The 25,057-nt window shown below is 31.9% G+C and overlaps 1 protein-coding gene across 3 annotated transcripts in view; it reads left to right on the forward strand.

Moving 5' to 3' along the window:
- Positions 1-25,057, forward strand: part of LOC115882606 — a 439,578-nt gene that overhangs the window by 7,971 nt on the left and 406,550 nt on the right. For 2 of the 3 annotated variants that reach the window (XM_030900799.1, XM_030900800.1), the window contains exon 2: positions 24,592-24,637. The exons of the other annotated variant lie outside the window; for it this stretch is intronic. In XM_030900799.1, coding sequence (XP_030756659.1) covers positions 24,592-24,637 — 46 coding nt within the window. The remainder of the gene's footprint in view (positions 1-24,591; positions 24,638-25,057) is intronic. 3 annotated transcript variants of the gene reach the window in all.

Genomic DNA, 25,057 nt, shown 5'->3' on the forward strand with positions numbered 1-25,057 from the left:
ACTCGTCAAATCGACGTATAAAATATATTGCTGTTTATTTAAATGTTTTTTGTCCGCATTCCTTTTCATAAGTTATTCGGGATTTAAATGGAAGCAGTTTGGCGTTTGTCGCCCCAGCCTGAATAACCCAGCCTGGTAATTTACTTATTTCGTTTTGAGCCATTTCTGGCTCCAATTCGATCAGCAATCGACACGAAAGAGAATTAAAAAATATTGACTCAAAACTGACAACTAAAGAGACAGCTTTATTTATTTGTCAAATTACATAGAAACCAACGCCAACCCAGCACAATATTTTTTCTACTCGTAATAAATTCCTTGAAATAATAATTTCTTAATATTTTTTAAAACGTAACTCGCTATGGAAAGAAATATTGTTTTATACACGACGATAAAATTGCATTATCGTATAAAATACCATTTTATCGTCTTGTATAAAAAATAACTACTTAATGTTTTTTTTTTCAGAGAAATAAAAAAAAATGTCTTAAAGCAGTGGTGTACCTATTGCAAAATATATAGATAGATTATATTTCTCTTAAATGTGAAATCGTACTGGGGAGAACAAAAAAAAATAAAGTGAATGTCTATTGTCAGTATTATAAGAATTAAAATTATAACCTCATTGCTTCTGTAATTCTCGTCACTCGTGCCTTTCATCTTACTTTATGGTCAATTGATTTAACCGTAAAAATTCAGCATTTTACGGAAAACCCAGATCGTTCTTTTTCGATCGATTTTTCATATACCGGGTGCGTCTCAAAAGTGGCTCACCCCTATAACTTTTTTATATTCTTAGATAAAAAAACGAGATTTGATATGTTAGTATATGTCATAAATTAGAATTGATTGACGTATTCAATTGTTTTTGATCGCTTCCTGTTTCACCGGAAATGACCTCAACTTTTGATTTTGAATGAATGGCACCCTCGGTATATTTTTTTTACTTTATTCGATCGGAAATGACACTCTGAATAGATTGACATCTTCGCTTAAAAAAATCGTATTTCAAATTTCAATCTAGAGTGCCATGGCTGTGTTAAAAACACTAATTTTTAATCAAGGAGCATTGGAAAAATAGATTTGATCGTTTAATATTTTTCGTGTCTTGTCCTGGCCGGTTAAAAGATGCCCAAATGGCATTCTTAATTATATCTTAATTTTTTCAAATGGAATAAGGGTGGTTCCTTCGCATATTTGGAAAAAGAATTTTTTACGAATAATTTGGTACCACACACTTGGTATTTCGAGTCAAATTGTAGTTATGAACCGCATGTTACAATTTGAAATAAACCATATTATGCGAATATGTCAAATGTTGACATATAATATGTCATTGTATTCAGAGTGTCATTTTCTATCAAGCAAGGTAAAAAAATATCGAGGGTGTAATTTAAAAATCAAAAGTTGGATTTATTTCTGGTGAAACAGGATGTAGCCAAAAACAATTGAATATGTCAATCAATTCTAATTTATGTCATATACCAACATACCAATCCAAAAAAATAAAAAAAGTTAGGTTTGGTGTGAGCCACTTTTAAGACGCACCCGGTATAGAATAGCTTTAAAACTAGAAATTATAATCTTTTTGGAAGGCTCAGACATTTAAAACAGTTGTCTACTTTACAATGATTGTTTGCTCAAAAAAATTAAATTTTGTAAATTGATTTCTGACTTTTTTATCCATAGACAATAAATTTTGATAATTAGCAATATATTATAATATAATCATAAAAATATCAGGTTATAATATGAATGGTCTACTACTAAATGAGAAAAATTCCAATACCATAAATTAGGCACTATAAACTATCAAAAAAGAGTGTCATTGTTAAAACTTCCGATCCTAAATTTACCGAATCAGAAAATTTAGAGTAAATAACTGTCAAAAGCATACTTCCCCTTTATTAACTAAACTAAAAAAAGTTTCGAACTAGAAAGCAGCCATCCTCGATCAAAAACTTTCCGAAAAAAAACTTTAAATAACGTTTTTATGACCCTGTACCCCGTTTAAATCTTAATCCGAAAAACTTTTTTCCTACTCCTAAAGACTTCCGGTGACCCGAGACTCCCCTTTTTGAACAGTTTTCCAGTAAATTTTGCCTGGAACTGGCAAACTGGGGAAAGAGACCAACTGCTAAAAAAAGCTCCTAAAGTCTTTTTATGTGGCCCTTTTTACATAAACAGTGCGGGGTTGGGCAAAAAATGGTGAGGGAAGGGATATAGGCAAAAAGAAAATCTCCAATTTGGCGAAAACGTTGAATTTTTCTTTTAATTTCATTCGGGGATTTTTAAACGAAAGCAGAACGAACCTTTTCTTGACGGGCCTACGTTATCAAGGGAAGAGAAGGATTTAAAAAAAGTTTAATTTTTTTATATTTTTTAATATATTTTTCACTGAAGAAAGATATTTATATTTTAATGGTTTATTTAATCAAATAGAAAGTAATACGTTTTTCAACACAGATATCGGAGTAGATGTATTCTAGCCAGGGTTGTGTAGGTAGAAAATTTTATATTTTCTACCGTATTTTCTACACGTAAAAAATTAATTTTCTACACCAACTAATTTTCAACATTTTCTACATTTCCAGACATTAAAAATTAGTTTTGTATATTGTAAGCCACTTTTTTGAGTTTATATTTATTTCAAATACTTCAATCACAACGATTTAGTACAAGAAATAAACGAATAACGATATCTCTTAATTGTTATTTGTTATTTAACAAATGGATAGTATATAGTATATCAAAAAAAGCTTAACTAACTCACTTCCATATTCTTTTAAATTGATATGTACAACACGAGGATGCGTGACAGTAACTGTTGTGTCAATATAATTCACATATATCGTATTTCTCTTATAATTCACGGCATATCGTATTTTCTGTCATTCTCTGGATGTCGTCCGTCGAAATTTTTCTAGAAGAACTACAAACTACAATACTTATTATTATATGTATATGTGTTAATATATATAACTGTTATATAAAAACGGACAACGAAAATATTCGTTGTCCGTTTGAAAAAAGAAAAAAAATCAGACTTTTCTGTACGGTCTTCAGATTAAACAAAAAAAAATATTCTAATAGTCTTCAGATCTATTAGAGCTCTTTCAGATGAGGACACTGTATGCGAGATTCTGTATACGGGATACAGAATTACAGTCGAATACTATCGAGATACTCTTTTGGTATACTTATTTTTAGGTACAAAATAATATTCTAGTTTAAAACATATTTCAGTGCGGTGCAGTCGTATTATTGTATTATAAAATGAATATTGAAGAGTGCGTTCTGGCTGTGGCATATATATAATAATAAAAAGCTTATAAATTTTTCCTTATCAAAAGCGGCACGATCCATGGTTCTCTTATTTATTGTTCGAACTCACTCTCACTACTGAATTATTATTTTACTATAATAAACCTACAATAAATATCCTGTTCGCCTGTGAAATCGAACTTTTTGTATCGCAAAAGTATGCAAATCTGAACAGGTCCATAAGCTACTATGATAATTCTGTATCCCGGATACTCCTTCGTCGCCGGGCGGCTGAACATTCCACATTCAAAAATTCGGCCGCGCGATACTGTATGCGTCGCCGAATGCCATGTGTAAGGTACAATTTAACTACATGCTTTTTCTGTATCTGAGATACGCGCGTCTGGGATACTGCGTCCTTGTCTGAAAGAGGTCTTACTGTTTCTTGTCCTCAGGAGTTAGTACCATCACAGAATAGAGAGATAGCGCGCGCACACATATTACAGTTTTAACACTTAACCTAAATTTAAAGAAATTAGAAAGGAAGAAACCTCTAAAGTGAAAAAAACATTTTCATTCAATTTCATTCATCAAGGTTCATTAATTGCCCTAAGATCAGACTCTAAAGAACTTAACTTATCAACCTCTAGAATAGCCTATTATGCCCTTTTTGAGTCACATCTTCGTTATGCCCTTCCATTCTGGGGTACTTGCTGCGCAACAAAATTTGGTCGTATTTTCAAACTTCAAAAGAGAGCAGTTCGATATTTATTGGGACTGAACAGTAGAACTCACTGGCAGAATTTCTTTAAACATTTCAAAATACTGACTCTTCCTTCTTTATTCATTTTTGAATCTGTTTGCTTAATCCGCAAGCACATATCTGCTATTCCCGAAAGGCCATCCCATAACTATCCACTTAGGAATGCGGAGCACGATCTTTATCTGCCAACCCCGAGCTCAGAACTAGTTAAAAACTCAATACTGTACAATGCCAAAAAATGTACAATCATCTGCCTTTGAATATCAAGCCGCTTTCATTCTCTCCCGCATTTCGCAAAGCTCTGAAATCATACTTACTGGGGAGAGCCCTATATGCGGGGTAAACGACTTTTTTGTTGATGGTTAATCATGAACAATTTTGAATTTTAAAAGTTTGATCATCTCACAAACTGGTAAAATGTCTAGTATTAATATTTTATTAAATAATTATATCCATTTCCAATTTTCCTATTGTAAAATTTTATTGATACGCTTTTTTGTGTTCTGCAATGTCCATGCATGTTCTATTTGTAATTTTAAGGACGTAAATTTTTTTGAATTGTATGATTTGTATTGTATGCTATTTTTTATTATTTATATATTTTTTGTGTTTTTGTTTGTTTTGTAAATGCTTTGTCGATGAAGCTATTTTGGTTTTTTGTACAAAAAAGCGTTATTTATTATTTATATCTTGCAATATTGCACAAGTGGCACTGTTGGTTCGTGCACCATCCAGATAAATACACAAAAATAATGACCAGTTGTCATATTTCATTTATAAACTCACTTATCTTCCCAACGATATAACGTAATCCCCGAACAACTGTCGAAAAATGTCCCATGAATATCCCCGGGGACAATGGGGGGAGTTTTTTCTACTCTTCTTGTAACCATTAGGAATTAATCGATAGAGTATACAGTTGGGGGAAGCTCGAACCGGACCAATCGCGTAAATCTCGCTACCGATGAGGTTCAACTGAATAAATTATTAAACCTTTTTAAGGGTATGGACTTTTAGACCTTTTTTTTTCGACGCCACTAGGTCCAGGATGGTTAAGATGAAGCGATGGAGGCTTTCCATTATCCATTTGAAATTTATCCCAAGTTTTTCCTGATAGGGAGTGCGGAATTGAGGCAAACAGACAGTAGAGATTTAGTTTTAAAATTAAATAAAAAAGTTTTAGAGGGTTTCAAACACGTGTCTAATTTATAGGTACAGAACGTTTGTTTTTTGGTCTTCTATTTATTTAAATTACATAATTTGCAATCTGAAATTAAAAATAATCATAATTAATTTTTTAATAGTATTGATAACAAACCGAATACATCCAAAAATACATCAATAATTATTTCCTATATTTAATTTAAAAAATATTAATCCTATGAGATTTTAGCTATTTTTGTTAACTTGTTGTGTTGTAAAATTCTTGTCTCCAATTATTTAAATATGTTTGGAACAAAAAGTTTGCATATTTAAACTAATGATAGTATTTAATATTACCTTTCACATTGGTAAATAACATTTACATTATGTTATCATTTGAAATAAAAAAGCCTTTGGGTTATAAAACTAGAATTTTCTACACTCTCTGTATACAGAAATGTTTATGCACTGAGGTACAAGAGTATCTGCAAGCTGACTAGTAGTCGTCAAAGCAAATAAAAATAATGATTCTGAAAATGAGTATATTTTTTATGATATACAGGGTGAGTCTTAAATAAGTGCAAATATTTTCAGGGCTGGCAGATCTCGATAAAAGAAACATATTTTCTCTTTACCATTTTTCAGATAAGTCCAAAATAACCGAGTTATTTAGGTTTGAAAAAATTTTGAGAGCCACCGGATTTTTTCTATATTTGCATCTAATATCAGAGATTAAGAAATTATACCGTGGTAAAATTTGCGGTGAACAGGCAGTTCTAAAAAGTTTTCGAAAAATATACAGGGAAATTTAAAAGAAAATGCACGATTTTCAACATCTTTTTTTTTGGGAAAAAACCTCATAGACGTGTTCCTAGGATCGAAATATACCACCCATAAAAACATTTGCACTTATTTAAGACTCATCCTGTACATTAACAAGTTAAAGCCTCATGTGATTTTTTTTAAATCACTCTAAAATTATGGTTAAGTATGAATATGTAGTTATATTTTCAGATGGTGGTTCGATCTAGGAAGCCTAGCGGTACGACTTCGTCAACCGGTTTCCTAAATCGTACCATTTGCAAGACTTTTGAAAACTTGATATTTCTGCTAAAATAATACTAATAAAAATCTCAAAAAAATATGTTAGCTGTGGAAGAGATCAAAGTAAATCAATCAATCAAAGATCAAAGATGATCAATCAATCAATGATAGAGGCAAACAGAAAAAAGCAATAGAAAATGTGATATTAATAATCTGTGGGAGCCCCTAAAAATGTTTTTTATACCCCAGGCTTTTGTATATATTTTTTGATTACTATTTTACCAAAATTATGTGAAAATAACGCTCAAACAAAAATTACGTTACATAGATACATACATACAGGTGATGCTGATAATAAAATAATAGATAATAATAGAATACTTAAAATGCTTCGCTTACTCAAGAGTTAGTTACATGGATTCTGTGACCAAAACAGCGAAAAAAGACTGGAAGAAACCACATAGTTAGGACCCCGATTGTACTTCACCGACATATTTTTTCAGTTGAATGAAATCTAAACCAACCCCATGCACAAATAAATGATTTATTTCGCGCCAACTGCACGGACCCTTAGAAAAATCGGCCTGCCTGCCTTCTTTCTTCGGTTTCTTCAGTTGGTTTAGGGTATCGTGTTACGACATCTGGTTAAGGACTGGCCCTAAGGTATGCCCACATACGAGCCAGAGTGGTTTTTGTGGTGAACGAGCTCTAGATCGAACGGCGCGATAGAGTGACACTCTGGTATGATTAAGAAAATAGCTTGAAGGCATGCGAAATAATTAATTTTTCTTTGGTCAGTGGTTGGTTTTTGTTTGTTCTGTCAATGAGATTCAAATTGTTTATAAATTATGCCATATGGACAAGGAGTAGAAATGATAGTTACACTTCTGTGTTCTGATCAAACATTTCTGCGGTATTGTAAACTTTTTGTATTCTAATGTTCTTTATTGTCACTTGTGCTTTATTATTGCACAGAAAAAAAATTGAAGAGACAACTTTGTACCCTTGATTTTAACCATGTGGAATGCAAGGAAATACTTTCTAGTTTGAGAAAAAAATAATCATCTTCAGTTACATTCCCCACATAGGTTGTAAGACAAAATCACTTATCATAAGTCATCGAAATATTAGAGCACCGATACAAAGAATATTTGATGTATATTTTTTCTATAAGCACTCGGTGCTACTTGTAAAAGATGTTTAGGTATTACTGGACTTCAAAATAAAACACTAAATCACCACAATACACCAAAACACTTTTACTTTTACACTGGACGCGCGTTTCGCTAACCATGTTAGCATCATCAGCGCATGATCAAGACTGATCAGTCTATGATGATGCTAACATGGTTAGTGAAACGCGCGTCCAGTGTAAAAGTAAAAGTGTTTTGGTGTATTGTGGTGATTTAGTGTTTTATTGTGCTGTGTAATACCAAAGGTTCCAACTCCTAACTGTAATTACTGGACTTATCATGGGCTTACTAAATATACCGCAAACTGTCTTGCCATTGTAATTATAAACAAGATAATATTGAAGATATAGATATTATAATTGCCTATATTACTGAAATTAAATTTTATTGTAATCATTATCCATTTATTTAAATATGAAACAAATCTAATTAATTTAACATTAAAACACGAAATTTTTTATAGATATGTTTTTAAAATATCACCTAACCAAATTTTGTAAAAGTAGGACATCAAAATGAAGACATCACTAATTTTAGATGTTTTACTCAGAATTACTTCCTTACCTTTACAGTGTTAAATTAGTAGGTAACAGAGTCTAAAAATTCTTCGTATTTGTTTATAAAATAAACATATATCTTCTAAAATCCTCCTAAATTGGTAGTTTTGAACATATTACTTTATGTAAACACGGCCAAAGTAAGTGGTATGATTCCATATTAAGGTAGTCACGCAAAATTAACGTTGGATAAACATAGTTTGATTAATAACCATCTCACAAACATGATTTGAAGATAATTACTTGACCTGGAATTTAAAAAAAACCTAACGCACGTATCACTGAGTGGATTGTTCCTCGAGTTTGACTGATACTTCAGTTGTTTATAAAACTTTTAATAAATTGTATATTTTAATTTAAGGAGTTTATATAAAACTCTTTAGTAAACTAAGCACAGAGAAATAAGTAAACCTAGAGAAAACGACAGTAATTTTTAAATAATGTCTATAACTTTGTGGTGGGTCTATTTTTTGAAAAGACTTCTGGGGTTTTCGCCAATAGAGGAAATATTTTTAGACAACTTCTTTATTTTTAAGCTTTTGATGGTCAAACATCAACAAAATATTCCTTATGTTTGGATTAAATTTTTTCGAAAATAAAGATAATTTAAAATTCGGTTACAATACAGATATAGATTGAAGTTTTGTGATTACAGTGATATATAATTTATATGGTTTTGTAACATTTATATGGTTTTGCTCTACGTTTACCAATTTCTCTGAAAATCAAAGCTTTATAAAACAAAATAGACTTGATATTCACCTCAAAAAAGAATATTGAGGTCACTTTCAATAGCAATCTTATAAATTATACATTAAACATTGGCAAATGTGTCTGTTCCGGTATACAAATTTATAACAATGCCGTTTTATGGCAGATCTAGAGAGTGATTGAAATAATTGAAGGAGAATTTCAAGATTTAAAAAAGAATAGAAAACAAAGAAAGCGTTCAGTGGAATAAGAAAATAACAGATTTTTATCTAGAAAAAAAAATACTGAAGCTGGAATAGTTTTGAATAAGATATTTTACAGTTAGTGCTGATTTGATTATTTGGTGTAATGATGTCTTATTCCTTAAATTTATAGTCCGTGATTTTTTTTATTCTTGATTAATTGATTTTTTTTGTTATTTCTTCATTTATTGTTCTTCTTTTTTCTTTTTCGAATTTTATCGTTAGCTTATTGTACGAGTAGTATTGTTCTCTTGATTTTAATCACAATTTAAATCTATAACAAATTTCAAAAAACAACGCATTTTTTTTAGTTTTCAATTTCGTACATAGATGTCGATAACGCCATTACAACTAAAATTGGCAAAGCGAACATTTTTGTGTTTCGCCACAATGCTTATTTAATCATCTGTAAAGACAAAATGCCCGTTGAAAAATAAACAAAAACGTACGTTATCGAATTGTGGCAATCGCCATATTTTTCGACGATTTCAATATATCGATGGATATATTTTTTATATCGAAGCCCATTTAAATATTTTCTGTTTTTCTATAGTTTATAATTAAATACAACCTACATATGTATGACAAACCATACACAAACATCAAACGTAAATAACTTCATCATAAATACTATAATAATATTGGGCTGTTTATCTAGCGTACAGTTTTCAGAGCAGATCAATGTTGATATTTATATTATTTTATGGGTTTGTAAGTATAGCAAATAGTTACAGTTTATGGCACATGAAATTTAATCCTTTTCATCTATACCGGATGTCTCAAAACAAAGAGTTTCAAAAAACTGTCAATCATGCCTGTTTCATTAAGATTGTTAATTTTTTGTAAAAATGTAAGCCCTTGCTAGTTTTCTGGTCAGAATATTCCATTTAAAATAACATATGTTATCTGTAAAACGCAATCGACAACTCTAATTAAAGAAATACAGTTTGTTGCTTGATTGCAAGCCAATTAGATACACTGCAATTAGAGCAACACGAAAAAATAAAGTAAATTGTTATGTTATTACGATTAGACATACATATATCTATTAAAAACTATTTAAAAAATTCTCGGAAGTAGATTTTTATAACTTGTTTCTAATGTATTTTGTCTGTATTTGTATTTTTTAATTTATTTTTTTTGTAGTTCTCAGTACATTTGTAAATATAATTTCTATTTAAATTTAAACCAAATCTCTAAAAATTATTTATTTTAAAATGGGCTCTTTCACAAAAAATAAAATACCCAATTCAAGGACAAAATCTGAAATAGAAGACTATTTTCAGTATATTTATCCAAAAAAAATAGTTCCATGACATTGAATAATTTTTTTAAAGGCCCTCAAAATTGCTTTAATTTGAAATAATTTTAAAGTGCCAATTGATGACGTATGAAAAATATGCCCAATCACATTGCAGAACCGTGCTCGTGCGCCAGCCAACAACTGGCAACATTGCGATTTGATTTGACCAGCACCACCTCAACTCAAGGCCAATCAACATGATATGGGCAAGGCAAATATGGCGGCGAAGGCAGCGCATTATTAAATTGTTTACCTTTAACCTGAAAAGCCGGTAGTGGTTTCTCGTTCCAATTGCATACCAGAAATAATTAATTATCTCTAGTTTGTTGTGCTTCTGAAACACGTTTGTTTAGTTCTTAGTGTTCAGTGCATGGTGTGATCAGAATTTTTTTAGTTATCCTCACCTATTATAGTTTAAATTTATTCCCATTTGTGTAATGCTGCAAAATATAGAAAAAATATTCCATATTTTTTGACCCAAGCCAGTGTATTTTATAATTCCAGGAGCATTTACCAAGGATTTTACCCTTGTATATATATAAACAAGGCTTTTACTAAGACAAGTAACTTCCTATACTGTCCATAATAGTATATATTTATCAAACGTTCAGTAAATTCTAAACTATGGTAGGTAAGTGTTTGCAATTGAATATTTAGTTTATATTGCTATTTTCTGTCATATATTTCTGGTTAGTTCTTTTTCCGATGATTTTGAACACCCTATATATGCTACCTCAACTTTGAATATTTTAACACTACCTATTTTCTGAGAAAGCAGACCTTTTTATAAAAAGTTACTAACTGATGTTTACGTAAAAGTAATAATACAAAAAATTCCATACTTATGTGGAGACCTTTAGACTCCCTGTATATTAAAAAATTAGTGAAATATTACGTAATCTAACCCGACATTTGTGTGAAACATGTCTATTTGGAAATAAAACAGGTTTTAAAATACGCGCCAAATAAAACAATATATAATATCTCCGCCATATTGGAAAAGGTTGAATGGCTTTGTGTGGAGGTGGTGGTGGGTCAGGATGGTGGCCCGGCCGTGTTGCCGCTTTTCAACATGCCAGGTGTGACGTATTAAAAATAAAGTGCGGATTTTTATTCTGTTTTTTTTTTGTTTTTATTTATTTTCTTAAGAACGACTTCAAATTTTTCGAAAGTGAGATAGCAGAAAATTCTAAAATTAAATGCTTTATTCAATTATGCTAATTCCAAAATATAGTGAAAGAGTCCATTATATAAATATAAATTTTCAATGAATTTTTTGAGTAGTTATTTAAAAATAAAATACTTCACCGATAGATATCAATTTTTAATAATCTCTTATAAATATTTGTATGTTTTTCGTTTAATCTGTAATATTTGTTTACTGCTATTGCACCAAATTATCAAACTTCATTTTTAAAATAAAAATGTATATACATGTATCTTGCAGATAATTAGAAAATTATCGTAATATTTGAACCATGTACCTTGACTTCTTGCCACACTTGATATACTAACATTTTTAATAACACTTGCTAACATGTATTTTGATAAGTTTTATGTATTACAAATGCAAATTATTCACGAATGTGGCGAGAGTATTAAAAAAGTAACGAAATTTAAATTTTATATGTTTTATGGTTTCGTTTTTAGTTCAATTTGTTTTTAGCGAATAAAATTACAATTAAAAACAATTGTCTATGACGCAAAATCAATTATAAAAATGGCCGCAAAACAGTGGGTGGTCATTCAATCTCTAGAATGGTGAAAAAATTCACCGTCGTAGTAGCATGTGAAATTGATCATTGAACGCTCGCCAAAATTTATTGGAGACCTTATAAGCAAAAATTGAAAAACTGCCAAAACAGTAGCGGATCTTCTAACAGGGTATTGGAAGCTCATTGGGCATTTATGCAGCTGATGTCATTAACAGACGAAACTATGAGCATGTTCTGTCAATCGGAAGAAGAAACGACAGAATACATTATACAGGGTGAGTCTTAAATATGTGCAAATATTTTAGGAGTAGTATATTTCGACTCCAGAAACATCATTATGAGTTTTTCTACGCGATTTTTTTTTTAAATTTAGTAGTAGGTCTACTAACAGAGCATTGTAAGCTCAGTAAGGAGCTAAACTTGATGGGATTAATGCACAAAAGGATTTGCAGACTTTCTAAATCTGAAGAAGAAACGTCAACACATTTTATGTCTGTGCGACATCTTGGCAAATGTGCGGTTCTCTGTAATAGGCAATGATAGACCATTGACAAGACTAGATAATATCATAGTAGAAGGAAAAGAGTAGTTGCACTCTCCCAAATATTTTCTGCCAGTTTTTACAATCTGTCGAATATCGGCAGATTGCAGAGCGCTTCAGTTGAGTCCCGACCGTCGACCTGCGAGGTTCGAGCGTTGCGTCCCAGCACCGAGACGGATTGACAAAAATGAGTGCCTTACTGTCTGCTGCTATTGGTTGTAGTAATAATTCAAAAAATTGTGCTTTCAGTTTTTTTTGAGAGTCATTTGTGTCATGTTTGTGTTCTGGATTTTTTTTTAGTTTTTAGTTAAAATACATAATTTCTTGATCATATGGTAACTAGGGTTCAGAACCGAAAATTCCCGGTTCTTTTGAGATATCAAAGAACCGGGACACGAAATTATTAATTCCCGGTTCTTTTGGTACCTTCGGGACTCGGTAACAATAACTAAAAAATTATTTTTTTATTACGTGACAAAGTAGTGATGCTATTTCTCCTTGTTCTTGCTTCTTTTCTCTTCTGTAATATTTATTAGCAATTATTGAAGTTTAAATATGTTATTTTATCATTTAGTACAATGTGTTGTTCAATGTATTAGTTATCCAATGAAAATCACCTAACCAATATATTATTACAAAACAAACACATTAATGTTAAAATTAAATTTGTTTTAAATATAAAAAGTTGTAGAAAATCTTTAAAATAGATAATAATATAAAAATATGTCATTATATATTTTTTCCGCATTTCCTCCCATCAGAAGATTGTATCTGAACAGAAGAATTGTCACTTACACGAAATGTGAAAATATTTTGTTTTCAAGCAAATTTTGACTCGATGATCAATGTATTTTATTTTATTTTATTGTGAACTCATATTTTCCTAAATACATCTCTGTGAAACTATGGCGAGTGCCACGACTATACTTTACCTAGTTATAGACCATGAGTATACAGCTACGTCAGTGGTCACGGGACGCGAGAACAAGGTCATGTAAAGTGGCAGAAAAAGAACAAATGATTTGTCAAGGAGTAAAGCTACTAGTTTCCTTATACCACGGCATATAAATCACACGGCAGGCTAACTCTGCCCAGATCCCATTGTTTAAAATTTCTATAAAATTTGACCTTGAAATCACCATTATGGGTGCCGAGTCAGGGCCGGATTAAAACGTATTAAAAAATTTCCCAGAAAATAAACTATTGATTAAACAGGGTCGTATTAAAAAAATACTGTAATTGACTGAAACTGAATTTTATTTACACAATACTTTTATCTAAACAAATGAATCGTTAACCGCGCATACTCCTCGAAAAGTAAAAATGAAAAAATCAATTAAACATTTAACTGTAGAGAATAGACAATTAAAATTAAAAAAAAAACATGCCAGGAGTTACAAACAAGAATTAAAAAAATACCCAATAAAATATCTATTGAACAATCTAAAGACGTACAAATAAGACGTAGGCTACGTACAAATTATGTCCATCAATGGACATAGCAAATTTTGTTAATATTCAAATTGCACAAATTAACAAATCAGCTAAAGGAAGAAAAGTAACTGATGAATTTAAATATAAATGTTTGGCTATAGACTTTTCCGGGCCTAAAATATACCGTATGATCGAAAAAAAATGGCGTCCAGTTGGCTGGGAAATGAAGATCGCTGTCATTTTAAATGTAAATTTATATGGGAAATGTCATCGATCGTCATTTCCCAGCCAACTGGACGCCGTTTTTTCTCGATCATACGGTACAAGACGCTCTTGAAATCTATTTTGCCTTCCACGTCCAGAGACCCAGAGACACTAAGATAATGAATATATGACATTGATATCAAACCTGGCTTAGAAATTCTTAGTGTATTTGACACTCTGAAAAAGAAAAGTTGAAAGTTTCAATGAACCGGATGAACTTAATCGATATTGTGTTCTATGTATTGATGATATAATATGAATATCAAGTGCAATTTATTTTATAATAGTGGTCGTGATAATATTGTAGGTTTTGAGGACCAGAAGGGGAACAGAGAGTTTAAACCAGCTCGGGTGTCTAATGTTGTTATGGTAAGAGGTATCTTTACCAATGGGAAGCAGTCTCTAGCTTATTTTACACGCTTCTATTTAACTTGTTTTGTATGTATGTTTGTTCGGGGCAAATCTTGTAAGCTAAATTAGAAGAACTTCCTTTCATTGTAGGAAATTGAAATTTGGCATGTAGGTTCAGTCCCGATGACAATACATTTTCTTGCAAAGCTTGACCCGAATTATTGACAGCTGTCGAAAAAATTTTAAAGTTGTCCGATTTTTATAAAAATCTATATATATGATGGCCATGGATTAAAATGAAAGAAAAAAAATTGAGCTGTCAAATTTGACAGCTGTCAAAAAATCTCAAAGTTGTCCGATTTTAATAAAAATCGATATATTGGATGCTCCCTACTCCATAGTCGGTTTTCATTTTATTTGTCTCACATTTGAACTGTCAAATTTGACAGCTGTCGTTTTTTTTAAGTTTTCCTTTTTTAATGAAAATCGATATACATATACTACGACACTGGTTAATTTCTGTTGCTGGCACCCATAATGGCGGCATGCGCAAGGATATGCGCGTAGCGTTCCCGCCAAAGCGAGTTGGCCTGCCGTGTGATTTATATGCCGTGCTTATACCACGGCATATAAATCACACGGCAGGCTAACTCGCTTTGGCGGGAACGCTACGCGCATATCCTCGCGCACGCCGCCATTTGGGTTTCCATCAACAGAAAGTAACCAGTGTCGTAGTTTTTTCAGCGACAACACACAGTTACGGTAGATTCGAGTCAGTAGCGTGCGGCTTAATTTATTTTGATTTTTTTCTTGAGTGGTATATTTTGTTTTTGTTGTTTTATTTTTGTTTATTATGTGATATATTTGGTTTTTCTAGTTTTATTTTCGTTTCTTATGTAATATAGTTGCCAATAGGTGCCCGGTGGCGTAGAGGTATAGGCTCTCGTCTACCAATCTCAAGGTAGTGGGTTCGAATCCCACACCCGGCATTTCATCAGCCGACAATTTTTATTGAAATAAAAATAGTTTGGGTACCTAGATCGACTCAGCCTTAAATGAGTACTTGGGATTCACAATCCTGAGGTAATAATAGGCGGTTAAAGCGTAGAGTGCTAGCCACATTACCTTCCTTGTATACCGAACGGCTCTAGTATGGCAAGCTGAACCTTGCTACTCCCAAGGCGTCATACGGGAGCTATTATTATTATTATATAATATAATTTGTTTTAGTAGTTTTATTTTTGTTGTTCAATAAAAGTTTCTTTCTGTTTCCTAGAGATCCTATTAGGTATGTATATATGTGATTAATTATTTTAACATATTTTAGTTGTAAAAAAAAACAGTAGTATACATATTAGGACATTCAGCTAAATAGGAAGATCTAATTAAAAATCTTAACAAACTTTAATATTAGTAAGATTTAATGTTAAATATTTAGTAAAATAAATTTAATGTTGTATCTAGAATCTAGACATTAAAAATTAATTTTAAAAATCATTATATTATTCATTTAAATATAATTATAAAAATAAATAAAATGATTATATCAAAAATAAGTTAACAATACATTTTTAGGGCAAGAACATGGGCAATTGCAGCTAATAGAGAAGACTTGATTGAAGATATAAATAAGGCCCACAAGTACAGGTTGCGTTCTGTTCACTTTGAATTTAAAATGTTTACCAATTCACTTTGTAACCGTATAAAATACAATGCGGTACCTACTGTTTCCTGCCATGAAAAAAATAGAAGTTTCTCAAAAAAAATTGTGGATTTATTAATTTGTGAAATTTGAATATTAATAAAATTTGCTACGCCCATTGATGGGCATAATTTGTACGTAGCCTCTTTATATTGTTCAATAAATATTTTATTGGTATTTTTTTAATTCTTGTTTGTAACTCCTGGCATGTTTTTGTTAGTTGCATGTTTTTTAATTTTAATTGTCTATTCTCTACAGTAAAATATTTAATTGATTTTTTCATTTTTACTTTTCGAGAAGTATGCGCGGTTAACGATTCATTTGTTTGGACAAAAGTATTGTAAATAAAATTCAGTTTCAGTCAATTACAGTATTTTTTTAATACGACCCTGTCGTATTTTCTGAGATATTTTTTAATACGTTTTAATCCGGCCCTGACTAGGAAACCATAATGGCGCCGACAAGGTCAAATTTTATAGAAATTTTAAACAATGGAATCTGAGTAGAGTTGGCGTGCCGATTGTTTTATGTGCCGTGCTTATACTATGATAATATAATCCAATGATCAGATGAGGACCACAATAGATCAGTAAAAGGGACGCAGAGAGACAGGCAGATAGCCACTCAAAAAATCTAATCTAATCTAATCTAAATAATTCACAACAATAACAAATTGTTAAACAATGAGTAATCAATCAATATATCTTATTTTCTATTATTAACTCAATTAAATTCGTTTTTTAAACGAATATATCGATAGTTTATATAAACTTGCCGCTAAGCCGTCGGAAGATACCAATTTACTCCCGAGTTTATTGATTCATCGTAATTTATAGGAATTTGTGATGCGAACTGCGATAACAAATGTTTTTAGCGGCAGTAAAGTGGCGCCTTTATGCATTTACAATGAAGACAATAAGTCGTTTTGTTTCATTCTCCAATCACGTATATCGATTTACGATACGCGAATATGTGCGGCTGAGAGCGCATGCAAATCTTAAATAAAAGATGCCGCAGGCTGATTTATGCTGAATGTCAGTTGCAATATAAAATATCATTGCGATGGCGTCATTGGGTGAAGACGAAATTGATATTCAACACTGATTTAAACTACTTAGCAATATTATGTCAATTTTTTTGGCTTTGCTTTTTCTTCTTGAAAATTTACAAGTTTTGACCATCTTCTTCGTATTCGTTAGGATCAAGTCCTGTGTTTTCTTCAAGGGTTCCTTAGAAATAGTTCGGATGACGAAGACCAGCTTTATTCAATAAAGTTAATTTTCGCTAACCTGTCGTTTCTTGTCTGTCTTACTAGGTCCTATATTTTACATATTATATCTATTATTTTTTTCAATTTTCCAGTCATATAAGATATAGCCTAGGGAATGCAATCCCGGCCCAAAATCTCAGTGCCGCAAACCCGCGGGATTAAATCAATCAATCCCGCGGATCCACAAAATTGCGGGATTGTCAACAATAAATGCTCTTCTTTTCTCTCTTTGATTTTGGGATGCGGTTTGGACCAGGTTTTAGACGCATCTATTGTGATTAAGGTGCTATGTGGTTTTCGAAAATATATTTAGTGAATTCTCGTATACAAGTGTACAAATTTGGTCAAGAATTTTTTTTTACCGAAAATTTACTTCTATTTTAATTTTTGAAATTTTATTTTAATTTTTGAAAAATCTAAATTTTAACTATGTACGACTAATCTGTATTGAAATTAGAAAAAACAAATTGGTGTTTTTTTAAATTTTTTGTTTTAAGATAAATACGAGTTTTTTTTTCGAAAAATATGCATTTATAGTCCTAAACAATACATTTGGTCCTAAATGGTACAAAAGGCATTGTACGTTTTACCTAGGCCCACAATATACTGATATAGCGTGTATCTTGTAGCTGTACAGAAATTTGGACCGATGTATACAGGGTGTTCAAAAAATATATTTACTATTAAATAAACTTAAATTTTATTATAATTTATCTACTTGTTTTATAAATAAAAATATTATTCTGATGTTGAAGATTTTTTCAACTTGTGTTAGTTATCTGCTTTTAGATACACTCTATATTAATTTTTGGCATATGCAGAATATGTACAAAGCTTTTTGTACCATTTAGGACCATCGTATGACTAAAAATGCATATTTACTCGAAAAAGCATCGTATTTCCTTAAAACTAAAAAAATAAAAAACCCGATCAAATTGTTTTCTAATTTCAATACAGATTAGTCGTACTTGGTAAAAATTTCGATTTTTTAAAAATTGTAAATTTGCGGTAAAAAAGATTCTTAGCCAAATTTTCACACTCTTATAAAACACCCTGTATACGAGAATTCTCTAAATATATTTTCGAAAACCACATAGTATCTTAATCACAATAGATGCATCTAAAACCTGGTCCAAACCGCATCCCAAAATCTTTTTTAGTTCAAGAGATATTCAACTTTAAATTTACCCTAAAATTTGGCTTGTCCCGATAATTATGTCCGGCAGTTCATTTGACGAAATTGTCCACAAGTACTAGTAAAACGCTTTTCTTCACTTACGCACGCCAGAAAGAAATCTAACAACTAACCTGTTTGTTTCACTTATTTTTAATGGCCAAGCCGTAAGGGGAATCCCCCAATTTGATCCCGCGGAATCACAGAGGGATCCCGCATTTGCGGGATTGCATTCCTTAGTATAGCCTGTAATTGAGCGAAGTGTTCGCATTTCTGTTGGACTTAGGAACCCTACTAAGAACCATTATGGGAAATACTAGAAGACAGAGAATTAGAAACAAAGATATCAGATAACAATGTGGAATACAGGACTTAATATAATGTAGAATGTTTAGGAGGGGAGTTAATCACTGCGATCTATTGTGTGTTCCCCTTTCCTGAGTTATAACGAGTTATAATTCATCATACAGTCTCAGGGCTTCAACAAAAGCCAGTACCTGAGACGGCTCCACAGAGGTCAGCTCTCCATCATCGACATCAGCCGTACCAAAGTTCATAGCACGAACGGTCGTCGTCTCGGAGCAGTCAGTGATAAGGTGTTCTGGTGTTTTCCCATTTTCCCCACAGAATCTGCATTCGCCGTTGTTTCTCAGCTTCAGCCTACTGAGGTGTTCGTTGAGGATACAGTGTCCTGTTAGAAACCCTGGTGACAATCCGTGGATTGTTTTTACTTGAATCAAGGAAAATCTTTGATTTTTCTCGGGCGTAAGTTCTGAGTAACTTTTTCGAGTGTCTTAGACCGTTGGAGGACACCCATTCCAGGTTACGGATGGAGTCTTCCAGGTTCTTCAGTTCTGCTTTAAGTTGGTTTCCACTTGGAAAGCAGAACGGTTCTGGTCCAGTTAGTGGAGTGTTCGCTCCTTTCCTAGCTAGATGATTTGCTTTTTGCTTTCTATCCCTTGGTGAACAGGCACCTAGAATAGAAGAACTTTATTTTCTTTGCAGGACTTAATACGATGGGTTAGATAAAGAAAAAGATAATGGTTTGCATACGTAAAACGCATGGAAGAAAACAGGCTACCACATATAGCTCTGGAAGGGAGACCGGTGGATAAGAGACAGCCTGGAGACCTCCAAAAAAGATGGAAAGACAGTTGGGTGTCCACCTCTCAAGAAACTTTGTCAACAGATCGAGAGAGAAGGATCTGTATTTTTGATTTAATACATAATTTTTACCAATAAATTAATGAAGACTAAAAATAATGTAGCATTACAAAGACCTGTATATTATTATTGTTTATCATCCACAACTTTTTCAACTGAATAACGTTACGCCGAATGAGCAGGGCCTTGGAATATCACAAAATGAAATATTATACTCGCGCATTATATATCGCCAGTTATTGACCTTTTTTTAAACATTTTATAAATTGGAATTTTTTGCGAGGTGTATGCATATCTAATTTCAATATCCGTTCTCAGCCATGCCGAACACTTTTAAATACCGTTTTGTGTTAAAGCTATGAGTACCTATCAAAGATTAATATTCATTACATACTTTGTTGCTTATTTTGTTACATGGTTTTCAAATTTTGCTTATTGTAGTATTATAATTGATAATGATAATATTTAAAAAGTACCAATATTGTCATCTTTATTTATATTTTCTCCTTTATGGGCCATTCCAAGTTTTTTCGGTAATTTTGCAATTACTTTTAAGCATCTTTAAGAGAAACTTTATAATCATTTTGAATCTTACCACTTAGGCAAATTAGGCAAAGAAAATAAAGTCCTCCTACTCTGGGTGTCCTCTCACCAAGGCATAGAAGGCCATGAAAAAGCAAATGATCTAGCTAGAAAAGGAACCGTTCTGTTTTCCAAGCAGAAACCAACTAAAAGCGGAACTGAAGAACCTGGAAGACTCCATCCGTAACATGGAATGGGAGTCCAACGGTCTAAGACACTCGAAAAAGTTCACATCGTCAGTCATGAGTTCCTCAGAACTTACGACTGAGAAAAATCAAATATTTTCCTTGATTTAAGTAAAATCAATCTTCGGATTGTCACGGGGTTTCTAACAGGACACTGTCTCCTCAACGAACGACAAGGCTGAAGCTGAGAAACAACGGCGAATGCAGATTCTGTGGAGAAAATGGGGAAACACCAGAACAGCAGATGACCGTTCGTGCCATGAACTTTGGTACGGATGTTGTCATTGATTTAGCAGAACTGCAGAGGGGTTCTGGACCTATGAAGGGCATTAATAATCTTTACAGTTAAACGTCTACACCAGCGTAATATTTAAAATATGTTCAAATCTTTCTAGTTAATATTTAAGTCGATTTTTAATTGAAAGGTCTATTTTCTTCCTTTTTCATTTTTCTATTTATCTTTTGGATATTAAAGTTTCAAAATTAAAACTGACTACTTCTTACCGTTTGGCCGAGTTTCACGTAATTCACCATAGTTTCAATTAATATTTAATTATAGCCAGTTGGTGCGGTTCTTGTTTGTTTTTAATAAGAGTTAGGAAAACACAAAGTGAAACAAATTAAGTTTTCTTTTTAATAGCCCGCTTCGCAAAAGGTACAAAATAGTAAACAGGAAAAATTAAAGAACTTCGAGTCTAACCAATTAAAGTTACCTGAGTGGGTTTAGCTTAGTTCGTTTATTTTTAGAAATAATACAAAATAAATTATGGAAATTTTTAAATTTCTGCATGCTAATTATTATAAATAGCAATAAATATTAGTTATTAGAAAAAATGATTAAAAAATCAGTTTGTTCTTTTTAAGAGTCCAGTTCGCTGTCTGAAAAAAGTATTAAAATAAGCGTTCGGCATTTAACGTTTTATGCAAAACTGGCTACGTATTTTTACACAAATGAGGAAGGATATTAAAGATAAAGGATTATACTCTATTCGTATTCTAGCACATTTTTAGACAACTTCTTTATTTTTAAGGTTTTGATGGTCAAACGTCAACAAAATATCCATTATGTTTGGACTAAATTTTCTCGAAAATAAAGGCATAATTTAAAATTCCATTGGAATACAGAAATAGATTGAAGTTTTGTGATTACAGTGATATATAATTTATATGGTTTTGTATCAAATTGCTCGCTATTTTATTGCAAATGCTGAAGCTCTGCAAACTTTAATCAAGCCGTAATCAAAGCTCGTGTGTTTGGAATTTTGGGTATGGATTAACACGACAGGATCGGGCTAAGCCGTAGGAAGATTTCTGAAATATAATATATACGAGTATATTTCCTTCGAGCACACACTCGCTTTACCCGACCCTGAATGCGACCCGAACAGTACAGCGTAATTGTGATGAAAACATGAAAAAACCTGCATTTTTTTGATTCCGATTAATATATCTAATGTAAAGCTTCTTTCCACAGCTATTTTAAAATTCATTTTTATCCTTTTATAACTTTTAACAAGAGCTATTATATTCTGATCCTATCCTATAATTCTGTCCTAAATTAGATTCCACGTCTCCACCACTGTCTAGAGCCGTAAAATGGGGCGAGTCCCTGCCCACACAAATCTGTCAAAGGCAGCCCTGCAGATAGTGAGGTGTTAAAACTTCTTCTCAGATGGACGGTTCCTCCAGATAAGGGTTTTGTCTAGATATGACACAAGGCTCGGTAGGGATGTCCAAAATTATCGATACAACAGAATATCGATGATATTTTTTTAAATGTTGATAACGAATTTTTAGTATCGGTAAATATTTGATCAGTTTGAGGTTTTTATAAAGAAATCATGCTTTAAATTTAGAGCTATATAGTAGTAAAATTATTGTGTCGTTAATTAAAGCAAACGCCAGTGATTTTGAACTTTTATTTGATTTTTTTTATTCCTTGTTTCTGTTTTTACTACTAATATTGGCCTTAGAGAAGTTTTTTTCTTGGTCTTGCGGTCTTGATCTCGATTTTGCATAAAAACAAGATCAAGACCTGGGCTAGCGTTAGATCTGCAGTCTTGCAGTCTTGCATTTTTTTCTCACACTTTTTATTTACATTTCATTTTTCATAGATTTTTGCTTTTGTCTCAATTTTTTCATTAGGCAAATATAGTTTCTTTCTTTATAGTTTCATTTCCACTAAGTTATTTAAAATATTATTTATTTTAAGATTTTCTAGGTATGTAAAAAGTGTCTCTAGTAAGAATATATTAAAAAAATTCAAGACTTGCAAGAGTTTTGTGACAAAACCAACACCAAGACTGGGCCCTGCAGAACCAAGACAAAGACCAAAATTATGTATTAGATTGCAAGACCAAGAGAGGTCTTACATTTGCTTATCACTAATTGGCATATTGTGTAATAAATTCTAAATGTAATTAAGTTTTAAAATTTATAAAAACTTGTTTTTAAGTCCTTAGCGAGGATCCTAGACAACTGTGGCTAAAATTCAACATTTGCCATATAATTCTTTAACATAAAATGCTATAAAAATATCGAAATATGATCGATGTAAGTAATCGAAGATAAAAATTATCAAAATGATATGTATATCGATATTTTTTTAAAGAAATGAACATCTCTAATTCAGAGTATTATACCTACCCGCTCATAACCGAATCTGAGATAACGACAAGGGACAATCGATTAGGTCTGGAAGGTTTTCTTTAGGGTAGAAAACCGAACAGCAATGTGCAAGATGTGCGTGTGTCTTTATCTTATCGTCCCAGAAACACTTGCTTATTAAGGCACTTTTATCGGTGTTATAAAAATAGGGAGAAGTTCTGCTCTGACAATTTAAGAAGCTTAAAATAAAATAATGTCAAAATAGACACTAGGATTTGGTTATTGTTTGTGATTTTGTACAATAATCTGATTTATAAGGTTGACACTTAATTTATCCTAGTATTAACGAAAAAAAATGTTACTAAGGGATTTTTCTTCCTGAATTCTAAATCCAGTGGCTTTTACAAAAAAAAATACATAATGTATTTTTTATTTTTAAAAAAGGAAAGAAATAAGTATCGGCATAGCCTGCTAAAGAGTGCATTACCACAGTACAAATAAATAAAAATAAATATATTAATTTTAAGAAACAATAAAATCGTATGATTATTTTGTGTCAGTTTTAAAGGTTGCTTAATTACAATTTGCACGCATATTTTACTGTATTTTTATTTGAAAAATATTCATTATTATACCATTCTCCATACTTGCGGTAAGTTGCCTTGTAGTTATGTCAAGGAAACCGCCACATACTTTACATCAACTTTTTCTAATAATTTCTAAGTTAAATCAAATGTCTTTTCAATTAAGTCGTGTGCATACACATGTTATTAACTGTTTATACAGGGTGAACAAGTGCAAAAAAATTAACTTGTGATGCTGGAGGAATCTTTGTTTTTTTTCGATGCTTAGATATGCAATTTATTGTGCCCGGTGGCGTAGAGGTACAGGCTCTTGTATACCAATCTCAAGGTTGTGGGTTCGAATCCTACACCCGGCATTTCATCAGCCGACTATTTTTATTAAAATAAAAATAGTTTGGGTACCTAGGTCGACTTAGCCTTAAATGAGTACTTGGGATTCACAATCCTGAGGTAATAATAGGCGGTTTGGTTTGGAAGCGTAGTGCTAGCCACATTATCTTCCTTGTATACCGAACGGCTCAATAGCATGGCCAGCTGTACCTTGCTACTCCCAAGGCGTCAAACGCTATATACGGGAGCTATTATTATTATTAAATATGCAATTTCTGTTATTGCATCCTGTATAGTTGCAGAAAATAACCATGACGTCCGTCCCGTGCAAAAACGATATGAAATTACTATGTCAGCAACGTTTTATATTTATATAACCCGCATAACACTTATACAACTTACAGAATGTGTAATTAATCTTTTGAGGTTACTGTTTCGTTTGACCTTTTGTTTATTTTTGTTTTTTAGTGGAAATCGAGATGGTGTGTCATGCGGAAACTGTCACCAGTTGCAGGTAATGATTTATTTTTTTTTGTTTTAATACAAAGAAGTTTCACTACAGTATAAAGAGAAGTGATTTTTTAATCATATACATATTAATGTACTTATTTTCTAGATTTATAATATGCATCTAAGTGCCGATAATTTAAGATATATTTGATTTATTTTATTAACATCTAGACCATCTTAATCATCATATTATCAAAAATATGTTGAGCAACACAAGATCTATCAGCTCTACCATTTCTTAATTAAGCCAAATACGCTTTAAATCTATTTATTATTGATCTGCACTAAGTTTGTCCAACATATCTGTGATTACAATTGAGGGGGTGGCTCCAATAACCAGCCAGCTCCATTTGCAACAATCAGATATGTCCATTTAATAGTACATAAATGGCAACCTTATTTTGTGATGCCTTTCGGTTTGTAG

The sequence above is a fragment of the Sitophilus oryzae genome, unplaced genomic scaffold (genome assembly GCF_002938485.1).
Source record: "Sitophilus oryzae breed Bouriz unplaced genomic scaffold, Soryzae_2.0 scaffold_178_pilon_pilon, whole genome shotgun sequence".
Taxonomy (NCBI): domain Eukaryota; kingdom Metazoa; phylum Arthropoda; class Insecta; order Coleoptera; family Curculionidae; genus Sitophilus; species Sitophilus oryzae.